The sequence below is a fragment of the Rhinichthys klamathensis genome, unplaced genomic scaffold (assembly GCF_029890125.1).
Source record: "Rhinichthys klamathensis goyatoka isolate OS25496 unplaced genomic scaffold, OSU_Roscu_1.1 h1tg000078l_1, whole genome shotgun sequence".
NCBI classification, from domain to species: domain Eukaryota; kingdom Metazoa; phylum Chordata; class Actinopteri; order Cypriniformes; family Leuciscidae; genus Rhinichthys; species Rhinichthys klamathensis.
Window position 1 is genome coordinate 91,435 of NW_026606620.1, and position 17,132 is coordinate 108,566.

The 17,132-nt window shown below is 43.0% G+C and overlaps 1 protein-coding gene across 1 annotated transcript in view; it reads right to left on the reverse strand.

Annotated features, from left to right (window-relative positions):
* Positions 1–1,027: 1,027 nt before the first annotated feature.
* The window catches only part of sema3d (sema domain, immunoglobulin domain (Ig), short basic domain, secreted, (semaphorin) 3D), a 65,147-nt gene continuing 49,042 nt past the window's right edge, over positions 1,028–17,132 (reverse strand). Inside the window, exon 18 of the mRNA XM_056251164.1 lies at positions 1,028–1,643. Coding sequence (XP_056107139.1) covers positions 1,266–1,643 — 378 coding nt within the window. The 3' untranslated portion in view covers positions 1,028–1,265. The remainder of the gene's footprint in view (positions 1,644–17,132) is intronic.

The window sequence follows — 17,132 nt, forward strand, 5'->3', positions numbered from 1 at the left end:
AATGACCCACTATAAGACAAATTGCAAAAATACAAAAATAATGTATTTTACTCAGTGAAATTTAAATGCTTGGTTAAAACTGTAATCTCAAAAGAGAATTCTATGTAAATATTGCTAAAGCATGCACAATCTCATGTACAAATAATATAAATATTTACATACATTCAACATGAATGCATTTTTATTCTTGGTTAAAATTAAAGCGCAATGAACTGGTGTCATGTTTTTAAAAACATTAATCCAGACATTTGTAGACTGAACAATCCTGGTGTAGAGCATCGTTTATAGGTTTATAGCTATATGATTTTAGCATACAATACATTGCCCCATTGATTCTGACATAGTATTAAATAGTATTAAAGCGAGACACTACAGGTAAAAAAAAGTATAACATTTTTAACTAATAAATAACACCGTACTTCCCCAGTTGATTAATTAAAGTACATGGAGACAATTGTTTTGTATTACAAGTTTTTCAAAAATTTTGTTTTTATATGGAAATGATGTATTGTCTAATTAATTATGCAATAATTTTTATAATAATTAGGATAAAGCCAGGTTCAAAGTTCATTTACATATTAAAATTAACCGTTGTACATAGGGGTTTTTAGATATCTCTTATCACTCCATAAATCAGAAAATACCGTCAACAGCCAGAAAAAAAAAATAGTAATAAAATATATAAATCAGGTGAATGCAATATAAACAAACCCCACTGTAAAAGTCTTCTGAATATAGATAGAGATAAAATTGGAAAGTTTGGTTCATGATTAGTACTTACATTTACACTTAAATGTACAAAGTTGAGATTTTTGGCTCACTGCATAAAAAAAACTTATTTAAAAAAATGCATTTTTATATTTTCTTTCTACTAGTCTGAAAGAAGATTACTTATGGAAGAAAAATAGCCCAAAATATCAAAATTGACCAGTGCCTGAAAAAAAGTTGCCTGTAGTGTCTTGCCTTAAAGATCAGCCAAGATGACTGGTCACATATAGGTATTTTGGTATTTCTAAATGGTAAAGAATCAGTGGGTCATATCTGAGGCATCAGTTACAATGAAAACAAGATTAATGTTTAATGGTAAGATTGATGTTTCTGGGGGACTTTTTGCTTTGCATAAGCAGACTGGTCAGGAGATAGTTCATTTCTGTATTTGTATTTGGTTTTGAGATTGTTTGAGTTCATTTAATCCACATCCAGTGGCTCCCAGGGCACTGTGACCCTTCTAACCTCACACTCGAATCCACGCATCATTGGCACCCCTAGTGGTGGCGTCGGTTCCTGCTCTTGCGGAGCTCTTGGACATGCTTCCATTTGCCCTTCTGTTTTTGCTTCTTCTCTTTGTGCCAGACTGTTTCACAGTACTCGTCTAGAGAGTGTGCAGGGCCGCTCAACATGCGCAAATAGTCCTTATAGCGCTGGCGGGGTTCGGTCACGGAAGGGTTTTCTGATGAGTCCCGTATAGCAGGTTGGTGTCCGTTGAGCTGTCCGGGGTCCAGGACGTGCAGAGAGAGGTGGAGGAGGTTACGGGTGAAGCTGTGCTCCTGGGAGGTGCAGAAGTAGGAACCTGCATCGCTACGCTGGAGCCAACGAATCAGCAAACCTCTCTCGGTTATCAGCACACGCTCGTCTGGTTTGATCTGCAACAAACACAATTATTAGGACTCTTTCCTAAAAGTCAACCATATATCGATATACGTTCTTGAAAACACACCAAATGAATCACAGCCAAACAGTGAATTTATGTGTCACTTTCTGGGTTTATTCACATAAATCATTCTGCCCAGGAACCCCCAACAAGACTCCCTCAAGGTCAGAGATCAGTCTTTAACCTCTGCGCTCCACTTCCTGCTGACCTCACATTATACCATCTGATTGGTCATTAGAGTCGTATTAGACAAGCTGACCACATGTTAATGCTAACGAGAGAGAAAATCAGAAGAAAAAGAGGGGTAGAGAAGTCTACTTTCATGTTTGCGTAATCTATTGGACTGATCTATATGCTAGGTGTCTATCTTTCTGGTCACCTCTGACATACAAAGTGCTCTGTATTCAGTGCATTTAAATAGGACTCAGTGAACTGATTCAAAAAATGATTAAAAATAAATAAATATATATATATAATGATAGAGTGCAAAAAAAATTCATTGTTCAAACCATGTCTTTACCCAAACATGATAAACATATATTGTAGAGCTGTCTGGCCGGATTTTATAGGAATATGCATACAAATGTAATTTGCTCATGCATGTCACATCATATTCTTATACAGAGATGCTGGAAGTTATTAACAAAAAATGGGTCATTCAACTTGCAAAATAGCCAATGTAAAAACAAAATGATAAGATGTCCTGTATCCATGTGTATATTGGTGCCGGCTTGAACCGAATTAATCTGCGCAGATAAGTTTTAAAAAAAGTTAGTGTGGCCCTTCTAATATCACAATCTGTTTGATTTAATTGTATAAATCAAGCCGATTTTAGTTTTATTGGTCGTATAAATTTGGATGTACAAATTTGATGCTGTCATTCAAAATAAGACCTTGATTATGTCAGATGAATTTTCACAGATTCCGTTTTAGTCAAGTAACTAATATAAAAGAAATGTTATTTTAGAATAACAATTTATTCACAAATCAATCATCTCCACCAGCTTTAGTCATGCTAATATTTCTTTTTGGCCCTTGCACTCAATTTTCTTTCTCCGATATCAGTTTCTCCATCCATTCGCCTCCCTTCCTTCCGTTCCTATCTGCCTATTCTTTCTCTCCCTTTCATTTTTTTCTGTTATCTGTGTTTTTGAGGCTGCTGATTTCTCCTGCTGTACTAAATCAATGCAGCTGTGCAGTACGGAGAGGAGGGAAAGAAAGCTTCAAAGCATACCGAATCCCAGTAAAACACACACAAACTGCTTACCGCCGCATTGACTTATGCTAATCTATCTGCCATCTAAAAGATGCTTCAAGGAAATGCAATAGATTGCACAAAACAACTCTTTAGATTTGGAATTTAAATTTGGAGTATGACTATAAATCGTACCCTGCAGAACCGTGTCAGGAATTAGAGGAAATAGGGCGGTTTTGCAATGTCTACAGCACCTGTGACAGCAGGAACTAAAACATAAAGGCAAAGGGCACGAGTGTCAAGATGAAACGTGTCTGTGTGTGTGTGTCATGGAGATGTTCTGGTGTGTGAGTTTGCTGGAAGTGAATGTGTGTGGAAAGAGACAGGTTTGCTGGAAGTGAAATATCTCAGCGGTATATCACACCGTATAACTCCTGCTGAAGGTTTTACTGGGGGGGGCAGGAGGATACTGGCCTCTGATCACAGAAGCAGGTTTAAGCACAGCATCGGTCTAAGAGCCGGGTCAAAGGCATTAAAACTACGATACGAGGACTTTGTCTCTCTGTGGCCCCTCCACACACCACTGGGGTCTGGCTGTGGGTTTAGAGAAAGAAAGAGAGGGTCTGGAACCTTCAACACAGGATCTTTCTCACATCTCAAATATGAGCTGGCCTGCCGGTGACCCACTATCCTCTGGGAAATTATATTTAGTTGTAAAAAGAGGGTAGTGAACAGGATGGAAAAAGCGTAGAGGGATGAAGAGGGAAAAGAGAATGAGAGGGAGTGAGAACAGTCCTGTTTAGGGCTATTAAGTGCTGGGAATCAATAACAGGCACTTATTCTGATTTTTTGAATAACACAGGAAGGATTTGCATGACGTTTGATTACATTTGGTTCTAGAATGCCTGGAATATTCCACCTACATGTATGTAACATCTAGGGCTGGGTATCGATTCAGATGTTCAAATTCGATTCGATTTCGATTCACAAGCTCACAGTTCGATTCGATTCTAGATTCGACTATAATGAATATAGATGTAATACAAATCTCGGTCTAAATATCAGTTCCCTTTCGAGGGAACTCTACACTGCGTCGAAAAACGACACTTTGGGGACGCTCCCTAAGCGTGCGCCTCTGAAGTATGAATGAAACTAATCCAATCCTGATTGGTGTTGCGTCGTGACGTAACATGTGACGGCATACCCGGAAGTATAAAAGTGACACTGTCACAACACACACTAGCTTTCGCTCTTCAGCAAGCGCTCTGTGTTGAAACTGTCTGTCTTATTTGGTGTTGTTTGTCAATCAGTTGATCAGAATGGCCAGCGAACAATTTAAAAGATGTGTGCATCCTTGCCCTCGTTTTATTACGGGTGGGGACACACATTTTGTGTGTGAATTGTTTGGGAGCATAGCATGCACAAGCAGCTCTTGAGGGAGCTGTTTGTGCAGACTGTGAAGCACTTCCTATTAGAGTGCTGCGCTCCCGGCTGGCGTGCTTTGATGAGCACGGTCAGGCTCGCGTTCCCCACAGTTCTGGTCCCGCGTCCGTTGAGGCGGCGCGACGATTGAGATCACGGGGTTCGCAGCGGGATCTTACAGATGAGAATGAGACTGCTGCGGCACTTTCTCATTCTTCGTCTGAGGATCCCGTAGCCCCTGAGAGTGGTACAAGAACCCGCATCGCGGCTTCTCCTGCCCACGATCAGGTCCCAATGCTTGAGCTCTCTGCTTCCGAGGAAGTGGATGTGCTCAGTATTGATGCGGATGACCGTGATTTGAGCGCGCCAGTTCACGGCCAAAGCTATAGGAGCTGGTAGAGGTTGTGACTCGTGCTGTGGCCAGACTTAACATTAGCTGGTCACATGATGAGCAAGGAACGCAAGTGAAAGCAAGCTTGATGAGCGTTTCCTGCAGCACAGGTCACAACCTCAGCGCCGGGCTAACTGTTTTTCCCGAATCTTACAAATAAAGAGATAAAAAAAAAAAAAAAAACTCTTTTTCACCTGTACTCTAAGACGATTTTACAGGCGTATAATGGCACTAAACGTACCATAGCTTATTGTAGCAGTTATGATGGTTTAGAGACATCAGTGGCTTTATTTGTCTGGTATAAAAAAGGGAAGACAAATATTTTCTGCTGAACGCTCCGCTATCACATTCTGGCCTGTTCTCCGACGCTGTAACTTCTATCGTCGACAGGTTTATGAATAAATAAATAAAATAAATTGTAAGGACTGGGCCAGGGTGAATCTGAATAACTAAATACCTTCGTGCTAAAATCCCAAAGCCTTTAGCCCCAAAAGGCCTGGAACTTGAAAAAACACACACAAACACACACACACACACACACACACACACACACACCTCCCCCACAGCTGACACCCACACTCAGGACAGAGCGTGGTTTCCTGTTACGAGACACTTGTATGACTGACTTGGAATTTGATGTTCAAAGAGAAAGAAACTTCTTTTCTTTAAAAGACATTTAACCCGATATATTCGATGTGTTTTTATGTGTGTCCATTTGCCCATGTCACATTGTAATGACTATAATTTGTCCGTAACTTAAAAGTGAATTATAAATACCCTAGGTGTATTTTTAATGTAAATGTTTACCTATAACAGTCGTGTTTGATATCGTAAAAATGCCCTTGACTTGACTCAGCCAGATATATGTATGAACACACCGTAAAAGGTATGATTATGTGCATAACACATCTCTGCAGTAGAAATGACCCTTCCTAACACAGGTCATAATTTAATTAGACAAGCAGTCTGACAAGACAAAGAGAAATAAAACCCAAAGTCCCGCCTGTAAACTTCCAACCCTCTAATTGGCCAAGCCAACAGGAAGAGGCTGGATTTCTCATAGTGTGATAAATGACGCTTCTCCCCTGCGCTCGCTCTCTTCCTCCCGTGTCATGATGTAACGTCTCGCCTCCGGGCGAGCTCTTCGCCTTTATTTTATTTGTTTCTAGTTTAGTTGTGTTTTTCATTTGTAGATAAGTCTCTGTGTTTAATTCCAATCGACGATTGAAAAGGAAACCCCGTGACCGTGACATATCTCTTCAGCAAATCCATCTACCAGGGACCTTTAAACGAGCGCGCGCTCTCTTTGAAGGAGAAACACGCGCACGTGACCACGTGACGCGCCGGACCGAGAGACACACACGCTTCTTCAAAGCCATGGAAAGATGCAACGTTAACTCCGCGTGATTTCCCCGTAGAGATCTTTATTCCCTTTTTGTTAGTCAAAGTTTTGTTTTCCGTAGCCGACTCAGTTCACTTCCACGAAGTGAAACGAACTTAGCCGAACTATTTCCCTTTGGAAATGTTACAACAAAGACTGTAAACCTCCGTTCAACACGCGCGCCAAGCAGCCCACGTGACGCTTCCTCACACCCAAAGGACTCAGCTCACGCGGCCAGACAGGGCCGTACAGGAATGTTTCGGCACAGAGAGAAACCATAACATAAGTTGATTGCAAGTATAAATCTCTTTATAGAGCTTCTAAGAAGTTTTAAGATGATGTTCCGTGTTGTAATCGGAGAGGTGAATGTCTTCCTGCCAATGAAATTCTCCCAATTTCTCTGTTCTCTCTCTCCCCATCCCCTTTCCTCTCTCTCTTACTCGCTCACGCGTGTAAGTTATCAATTGTCCAAACTTTATGCATTTCTCGTTCATTGATGTCTTATTATATCGTTCATTGTTGTCTATGTGTTTGTAAATACATATATCCCATGTAACCGTAGTAAATACATAAGTAGTCATGCCTCTATTAAATTAATTATATATTCATTAGATTGATGTGCTGTCTTTTTGCTCAATTTCAAGTCACTTAAGTGCCAAAGGTCTAAATGCTACAAGCTTTATGAATTACAGATACTTTAAAGAGTAACGTTAACGTTATGTGTTGATGGGCGGGAAACCCAATTCTTCTGGCCAGAGAATTGCGTTTCCTGACATCCTATAAAGTAAGATGATATTGTGGATCCCACAAATATTATCCTGACAATTGAGCTAATTCATTTTACCTGTGTGTGAAACATGGCCCGGGTAATTAACTGCAAGCAACTTGTGGTTAATTTCCGGGATTCACATGCACGCATGCAGGTAGAATGACCGATCCTCCCTTATCGGGAGATTTATTAACATGTAAGACAGATCTAATCCAAACATGTATGAATAATTATTAATTACCAATTATTAATTATGATATGCAAATTCCCCACGGATTAGATCCGCCCTGAATCCTTACATAAAGTGGTGGAGAATGCGGGTACACTTTAAACTTGTTTCTGAGCAAAAATCAGTTTTCAATCTATGTGTATATTGTTATTTAATATTGTTTATGTAATATTTAATATTACACGTGCGCATCGGAGTGAACGCTTGCGAACTCCCGATCTGATTTAACAAGCTGCTAAATGTTCAAACATCTTAGTCACTTTTAATCGCTAAAAGTAAACTGCAGTTCATAGTATTAAATTTGTCCCACAAAAGACGAAGAAACCTCTTTTGAACGACGACATTTTTAATGTTAAACTCCCCTGTCCGAACGATGTTCTTCTGTCAGGGTGAAGACAAGATTTAGTGAATCGATGCTCTTTCACTATTCTTAAAAAGGCCTTATTTTATAATCGTTACATTAACGATAAACTCCGGGTTAAAACATTGACGTAGCTACTCAATTGTAAAAACCTAAAGCATATTTAATCATAGGTGCTATTTGATATATGTTATGGGAGTCGAAAAACAGATGAATAATTCCTGTTTTCTCTCGCACAACGCAGCGACGAATCCTGCTAGATGTGCTTGTAAAACATAGCACCGAAAAAAAAAAAAAAATCCAACACTGAAAACATTTTTAAATCATAAAATGCTATTTGATAAATGTTATTTGGATCCGAAAAACAGATGCCTAATTCCTGTTGTCCACAATTTACGTGTAGTGCAGCGAAGAAATCCTGCCACGCACTTGTGTGAAATATAGCATAGAAAAATCCAAAACTGAAAACATTTTTAATCAATGCCATTTGATAAATGTTATTTGGAGTTGAAAAACAGATGAATAATTCCTGTTTCCTTTTGCACGACGCAGCGAAGAAAACCTGCCAATGTGTTTAAAATAAGTATAGCACCGGAAAGAAATCCGTCGAGATTTAAATGAGACAGTGCATGTCCCCCGAGACAATCGAAAGCGGGCTGGTTGCCATACTACTGCCAAACGCTAGGGTGCGCCCTTGAGTGTTTTCCAGTATCAGATTGCCTCCACGCCCTCCATGAGCGCAATAGCGCCATCGTGTGGACACTAGCGGTAAAGCGTCTTTTCTTCAATTTTCTCTTCCCACAACTTCAAAGTTTACCAGTGAGATTTTGAACTCGTGTGTCTAACTTTCAATGCATGGCAATTTACAGCCTCGTTCACTAACATGATTTTCCCTGCCTTGACTGTGTGCACTTGTTTTGGATTTTGGTTCAAACCACATTTGAACTTAAAAATTCAAAACTATGTCTTAGCAGTTTCTGATGACCGCTCTGTGTTGAAATGGCTTTCTCCCAGTTGATCTTATGTTGGATACTACCACTGACACCTCACTGTGGTCGTGATCATCAAATATAAGGCCAACCCTTAATTTCCTACACTTATTCAAATTTGGTTTGAAACAAACAGATTTCAAGGTTAATTTGAATTAAGTCTCATTGCCCGTTGGGAATTGTTTTATGGCTTTTTCTATATTTCCCTTTTCAAATTATTTTTAATAATTCTGATTTGATTTTATTACAACTGTCTCCTTGCTGTTCTAGAAGTTACTTAACATCTATGTATACGCTTGATTTGAATCGTATTTAAACCAGTTTGAATGCAATTTAAATCAAGTTCTCTGTCAGCCAGCTTGACCACTAAGAGGAAGTGGCCCAAACCCCTTTGTGGCCCAAACGCGCCACTACAGCCTGCTTCCTCCTGTGCTCTTCCTGCGGCTCTAAAACTCTCCTCCGAAGGGAGACTAGGTTATTCTGATAATTAACATTGTCATAATTCCCTTTGTTTTTACCATAATTTTAGTAAAGCCGTTGCCTTTGATTTTTCTAAAAAAAAAAAAAAAGACACTCAATTTGATTTAGATAAAAGAGCTTTAATTCACGTTGAGGTTCAATTGTTCTTCATCCTGTTTTGTGTTCGTAGGTAGAAATCTCTCTCGGGCTGTGGCGATTTGACAGTCAGCTCTGCTCGAGGTCCGGCGGGCTGGTTCGTCTGATCTGCGTCACCAGCACTGACTGAGCACGGGTCTCGGACTTTCCTGTATCTTTCCCTTCGTGCGGCCCGCAACACGACATTACCAATGCGGCACCGCCGGTTGTGTTCCAGGTCAAGTTGCTTGCGAGGGCGCACCTAGGTACAGATGCACCAAAAGGCCCGGGACACTGCTGTCAAGTGTTTGGGGCGACAGAAGGACCAGCCACGATACTGACTTCGAGCGGAATGACCTCATTTCACCCCAGGCAAACTAGAAAAAGGTATTAAACCCATCCACTTAGTATTGGCCACAGAATCTATGAATTCCCCCGGTCATTGAAGCGTGTGGCTCCCTTCTCCTCTCCGAGCCACAAACCGCAGGCTTAGGCCTCTTCCCTTGTAACACTTCCTGTGTACTATTGACGCCATTTCATTACAGAACTTTCCATCTTTAATGGTTGCATGTTACTTCAAACTTTGCTATCTTGCCACTGCTCTTTTCTGTTGTGCTCTGTTCCTTTCAGTTCACCTAGAAGACAGAACCTATCTGAGACCACAAGGAACGCTGAATAATAGTTTGACAAACCAAGCCGTTAGCATAGACAGGTGACCCCTAAGCTACCGCCCTGTTAAATTTTATTCAGGCCCATACCGACCCACCTAAATTGTCCCACCGAATGATTTAACTGTCTGCATCAGTTAACCAAAATTTTCATACACGGCATAGCCGGTATTATAGCTCGTTAGACATAGACGAACTTGCATTGGTCTCTCTGTGTGTGTTGTTCCTCTCGCCCACAGTGAAGCCAGTATGTTCCGGTCCTACAGTCCCACAACCCGCTGGGACAACATGGAGACATGGCTGAGATTCATGACACCTCCATTCCTGCCCAAGGTCGCCAGTGACAGAGCCCGAGCAAAGAGCAGCTGGACGCAGACGTGGACACGCTAATGTCGCACCAACCCAGCCAAAGCTCCCACGACAAAGACTGGGCCAAACACGTCAAAACCTCGCTTTCCAGCTCACCGCGCAAGCACGCCTCCACAAAGGAGCCGCATCGCCCTGGAGCACAAGGTTGCAACGCCGAGGATGACAACGACCCCGAGCTACAAAAGGAAGTGGAAAGACTTCAAACTGCCCTGGCTACATCGACACAGACCGAAGCGAATAGTCAGAGAAAAGAACCAGAGAGGAACTCGACGAGAAACTCCGACAAAGTGAAGCCTCTTGCAAAGAGCAGAGACCGAACTGAAAGAGACTCGAAAGCGCACGGCCTGCGAAAAACTCAAAAGAGGCCCGTGCGACCATCCACAAGCCCGTTCAACAGAGACAAGATCTCGAACACGAACTTGGCACCGATCACACAGAGTTGCCACACTCTTATAGACTGCAGCATGACCTGAAAAGGGGAAACACACACCACAAGTTTCCCCTGACCGGTCCGCACATTTCAGCCAACGCACAAGAGCTGAAAAGGGGGGTGAAAAAGCCCGCCTTCCACACATCTCTGACAATCTACAGGACATTGATTTTTCACCTGCAGTCTCCAACCGGTGAACACACGTCACAGACACCCAGCTGCACAGACCTAGAAGAACCTGTGCTACCACCACCGGCTCCGAACGAGTTTGCTGTGGAACTTACAACGAACCTGTGACTGAGGACACAAGTTTCAAGAAACTTTCCCTCCAAAACCCGTTAGCCACCATAGTTCTTCTGCCCCCACGCAATGCCCACTCAACGATGCGTGAAGGTCCCCTCAGTAAGAATTCCTAAAGCCCCAAATTCCTGAACTGCAAAACCAGAAGACACACTGCACGAACACCGTGCAAGACTCAGCTAAAAGGTCCTTGATCAACATCGGACATAAAACTTTTAAAAGTAGATGAAAGTGTGCTCAAAGAGTTGCAAGACTCTGCGTCTGTAAAATTAGAATTTTACTGATTTAAAGGAATCTTAGACGGACATGTAAGCCTCAACGGCCGACAGACTATGCACGACTCTTTTGAAACAAACGGTTTCTAGATGTTGAGTAAATCGGCACCGCTTAACATTAGGTTCCGTGACAGTGAAGAGTTACATAGAACACCAGCCCCAAATAGGGTATACGTCACCTTGACGCCAGAGTGTAGTAAAATCACCTGAGTTCTAAACTACCGTTAACCCACGGGCGTGCACTTGATCATCGCGATCCAACTAAAACAAAACGTGCAATACGTGTTTCGATCGCTGGCTTGTCTAAATGCCGATAAAACAATAGCTGGAATTGACATCTCTACTTCAAGTAAAAGAGCCTTAGATTCTCAACTGGTATCAGTAACTTCAGCATTAAAGCGTAAGTCTGTGTGAAAAGGGTATCATCTCAGCAGCTTGTAATCTGTACCGATATCCATTCCGCTTTGGTTAAAAGGAAATCCAAATCGCGGTATGACTAAAACCTGTTTCTGACAAAGAAAACTCAGAACAGGGTTATCTATGTAGACCCGGGTGATGCTCCCCTTTCTACGATGTAAAGGCCCTCAGAGAAAAAAAAAAGAAAAAAAAATTTGTTGCTAGATTGATGTAATTCACCTAAATTTTGGCTGCATCTACAAGCAGAAAGCTACTAAGCGATCAAACCAAGTCACGTGCTGAAAAATCAGCATTTATGCACGAGAAGGGACGTAACTACATGCGCTTAGACAAGCGTTGACTTGCAGCAATTCCATTTCCTTACTTTGTAAACAAATAGAATAAGTCATGTAAAGTAAAGAGCAAAGTTGCATTAGTACAATTAGCAAATGCCAAAACACATCTGCAGTTTACTAAATGGAACATCAAGTTCTTGAAAAACAAAGTATAGGCGCCTCCTGTTAACCCGTTAAAACGTGTGTGATTCATGTAAAATGTACAGACATTCTTCAAGTACTGTTGAATTGTTCTGACATGCTCTGGTTCCCATGACAACAACTTGCCACAGGAAGGGTTAACTCGTAATGTCACTTTTGTAAACAAACCAGCATGGGTGGCTAAGCTAAATCTAGCCTAGCATCCAGCTAACTTAGGCTAAGCTAACCTAGCTACCGCACAGCATAGGCTAAGCGAAATAACTTCCACAGTTAGCAGCTAGCATAATTTACTTGAACCCTTAATCACCGCCTGTGTTCCACAGGGCAAAGTATTCTAGAATACTTTCCTCAACACCAGTTAGGGTTTCTAATTATCCACTTTCCGTGTTTGCAATTCTTATTAGCTGAAGTTCATCTTCACTGGTTTAGGAATACTCCTTGCTAACCGTTGAAGACTAACTTCGCAGATCCCCTGTTAATTAAACTTAAGTTTAACTACATGTAAACTGCGTAACTAACTACAGAAGAATTTGTATAACCATAGGAAGTTTCATCTGCATGTTGACTAAACCTTTGGAGGGACACACACGATGTGGTTTTGAACATGCAACCGCTACAACCCACTATAAAGTGTTGATCAAAGCAAATCCAAAGTTTAGTCACTAATGCCACTGATTATTCTCGACTTCAGATCATTCCTGTGTTTGATCATTTTATTGCATTTTGCTTTAATTTTTATTTTATTTTCCTCATTAATTATTTCATTCCTTTGACCTTGATAATAATAGCAAGCAGCTATTCCCTGGTCTATTAGGTCATCTATATGATTTAATTTTTTTTTTTTTGCCTCTCTTGTCCGAGTGTGGTTCCATCTCCTATAGGGCCCAGAAAGGAAACAGACCCCCTTATTTGTTATTTTGGCTTAATTTCAACCAGTGCACTCGTTTTGTGACCCTTCAACACCACTACTAGAGTCCTGAGGATTGACAATAAGCAGAATTTAAATAAGAAAGCTGTCCTTTTCCCTATTATCGTTCACTTCGTCGAACCATCTCTAAGTCCAGAGAAATAATTTAGTCATAAGAACCACCTTACGTCATTTATTTCATCTCGGCTATGTCCTTTCCAGGAAATACCATCGGAACCACACAAAACTTAGCCTAACAGTCACAGCTAAGATAAGGACACAAGAGACACTTAGCTTTATGCTAAATGCTTAACGAACCTATTAAGCAGTAGTTCTGAACTTTTAGGGCCACGCATTAATCACTCACAACAAGTGTGCCAGAATGCCACAGAGCCCCTGCCTAACCGCTCATCAGTCACGACACCAGCCCAGACGCCAAGACTTCTGTAAAGCCTAATCAAAAAGGGGGTGGCACGAAAACTCTACCCAACCACCACCAGAGACATTGATTTGAGCCTTGAAGGCCTGCTAGACACTAGCTCGAACACCACGCTAAGGTCAGCCCAACTCTCTGAAAGACTCAGTGCTACAGCTGAGCATCAAAACGAACTCTCAAGTCCCAAACATGTGAGCTGAACGTGCAATCCTACAGCCAAAACAACACTTGGCTCAAAACAGGTAGCTTCCGTTCACCCAGTGTACCGATCACGTACCCACTTCTGATTGGCCAAGTTCTGTTAAATCGCTTTGAGCCTTTAATAGACCCTAAACAACTGAATGTCTGAGCTCAAGTTCAAAAACCCCTCCCCCTCCAGTCACACAGGTCAAGAGAACCTAACTGGCAGGTCACAGAGGTCACAAGAACTCCCTCAGCCAGCCATAAAGGCACAGCCTCAGCACCAAATGGAGATGTGAACTTGCTACCCTGCACCTTTCAGCTCACCAAAGACTGTGACTAACCAAATGAACTTTGAGACAACCACCTCTCTACCCCTCCAACCACCCACGACCGCCGTCTGCACCCACCGACAACCGGTGCCTTCAGCCAACCTGCGTCGACAAGCACATGCTGCGTGCACTAAACAACATTCAGCGTTCTGCACCTGATGCCATCACCGCGCCACAGCTTGTGATGCCACAGTGCAAAAGGGGGGTAATGCCAATGTATGCCGCTGCACGCCGCAGCACCAGAGACACTTGCAAGACACCGAAGCAAGTGGCATACCGGCGAAATTTTTCCTCCCTTTCTCTCTTTCTCTCTCCCTTTCACTTTTACCAGGATGCTGCTGTGCCTCCAGCCAACCAGAGGGCAACCGCACTCGGACATCTCACCAGGTCTGGCACCAGGACTCCTTTTCTGCCGGACCCGCACTCAGAAAGTGAATGTGCCGACTGATCCTTACAACGCCTACAGAACACACTACCCCAGCGTAACAACACAATACAGCTGGGTAGGTGCCGATGGACAAAGGACTCCCGCACTCACGCTGAGACCGTGGTTGAACACATGCTCAAGCAACTTGAGAAAATGACTGTCACGAGCACTCACAACAGAGTGCATCCCTGCAGACCATCGACAAGACACTAAAGGGAACTGTGGTAACTTTAAACACTCACAGCGTTGAACCCCATGCACTCCAACACTCACTCCATGAAACAGCTGTTTACTGTCTTCCAGAATGACTTTGCCCAAACTCAGCTGGTAACAGCCCTGATGACAAACCTGCTGCAGGGGGTGAACTCCTCCATCGACAGCCTCGCCAGGGGTAGAATTCCACCGCACCTGATACCCTTAAGCCTCGTGAAAACCGTGCTGGCGTCCGCCATCACCACGCCAACTGACTCTTTACAAATACACCTTTCCTACTCTCTGGGTAGTGCCATCCCTCTCTGCGTCGACTACAAGCAGAGAAGGGGGGGGGGCTTTCTCTCGAACTTGCCCATCATAGAGTCAAGCCGAATCTACCGGCTCAAGAACATTGTCAAGGTCAGATTTTGAAAAATAACATTCACATCAAGATCCACACGCCGGACGGGGTTGACTGCAACGACAGCAACACAAAGCCGTCCTAAGCTCCGAACCCGTACGTGTGCACATTGACCAAAGAAATTCACTATCTCTGCCCTAACAAGCCTTTCCTCAGAGACAACACTGACGGAATCTGCGGGCTGCAGATCAGCGACACCCGCTGCCCTGCCGAAGCCAAGCTACGCACTCAAGGCATCAAGACCCAAGCAGAGAGTGTAAGTGACAGGCGGCTCGCTAACACTCCTGTGCGCACAGCTGCACTCACTTACGACCAGAATGACACCGACACCTGTGTCACCTCGCTCCACTAGAGCCTGTGAATCCAAGCACCGGAAAGTGCCATCCTTCACCTTGACGACCTGGCATGATACCATCTTCCATGCAAAGAGTACAAATTAAAACTGGAAATCCCATCCTTCTCCAGGTACCACACTTTCACCCTAACTCCAGAACGGGAGTTGTGGTTTGCGAAAGGGGGGGTGATCCCAGCTAATTGACATTGCTCCTATCGACACAGCTCTCCAAGCTGTGTCTCTACTACCCATTCTGACTACCTCACCTGTTGTCCAAGCCTGGACCGCAGCCGACACTGCACGGTGTACCTCTATGGTAGTCAGACACACCCTGACACTGGGCGTGACCTTCATCCTATACAGGAGACTCAACGAGATACAAACATCTTCAGCCAAGCTCACGAAAGGTTTCGGACGAAACCCGCAAAAAGGGGGTGCCAAGTCAGAGACCAGACCAGAGGCAGCTTCGAACCTCATAGAGCTGAATCCTCAGCCCTAATAACCACCTGCTGCATGAGTCATGATTCACCTGCCATCCGTCCATTGTGATGATTGTTGTCCGATTAAGTCCACACAGGGACTTCATCAGACAAAAAGGGGGACTGTAAGGACTGGGCCAGGGTGAATCTGAATAACTAAATACCTTCGTGCTAAAATCCCAAAGCCTTTAGCCCCAAAAGGCCTGGAACTTGAAAAAACACACACAAACACACACACACACACACACACACACACACACACCTCCCCCACAGCTGACACCCACACTCAGGACAGAGCGTGGTTTCCTGTTACGAGACACTTGTATGACTGACTTGGAATTTGATGTTCAAAGAGAAAGAAACTTCTTTTCTTTAAAAGACATTTAACCCGATATATTCGATGTGTTTTTATGTGTGTCCATTTGCCCATGTCACATTGTAATGACTATAATTTGTCCGTAACTTAAAAGTGAATTATAAATACCCTAGGTGTATTTTTAATGTAAATGTTTACCTATAACAGTCGTGTTTGATATCGTAAAAATGCCCTTGACTTGACTCAGCCAGATATATGTATGAACACACCGTAAAAGGTATGATTATGTGCATAACACATCTCTGCAGTAGAAATGACCCTTCCTAACACAGGTCATAATTTAATTAGACAAGCAGTCTGACAAGACAAAGAGAAATAAAACCCAAAGTCCCGCCTGTAAACTTCCAACCCTCTAATTGGCCAAGCCAACAGGAAGAGGCTGGATTTCTCATAGTGTGATAAATGACGCTTCTCCCCTGCGCTCGCTCTCTTCCTCCCGTGTCATGATGTAACGTCTCGCCTCCGGGCGAGCTCTTCGCCTTTATTTTATTTGTTTCTAGTTTAGTTGTGTTTTTCATTTGTAGATAAGTCTCTGTGTTTAATTCCAATCGACGATTGAAAAGGAAACCCCGTGACCGTGACATATCTCTTCAGCAAATCCATCTACCAGGGACCTTTAAACGAGCGCGCGCTCTCTTTGAAGGAGAAACACGCGCACGTGACCACGTGACGCGCCGGACCGAGAGACACACACGCTTCTTCAAAGCCATGGAAAGATGCAACGTTAACTCCGCGTGATTTCCCCGTAGAGATCTTTATTCCCTTTTTGTTAGTCAAAGTTTTGTTTTCCGTAGCCGACTCAGTTCACTTCCACGAAGTGAAACGAACTTAGCCGAACTATTTCCCTTTGGAAATGTTACAACAAAGACTGTAAACCTCCGTTCAACACGCGCGCCAAGCAGCCCACGTGACGCTTCCTCACACCCAAAGGACTCAGCTCACGCGGCCAGACAGGGCCGTACAGGAATGTTTCGGCACAGAGAGAAACCATAACATAAGTTGATTGCAAGTATAAATCTCTTTATAGAGCTTCTAAGAAGTTTTAAGATGATGTTCCGTGTTGTAATCGGAGAGGTGAATGTCTTCCTGCCAATGAAATTCTCCCAATTTCTCTGTTCTCTCTCTCCCCAT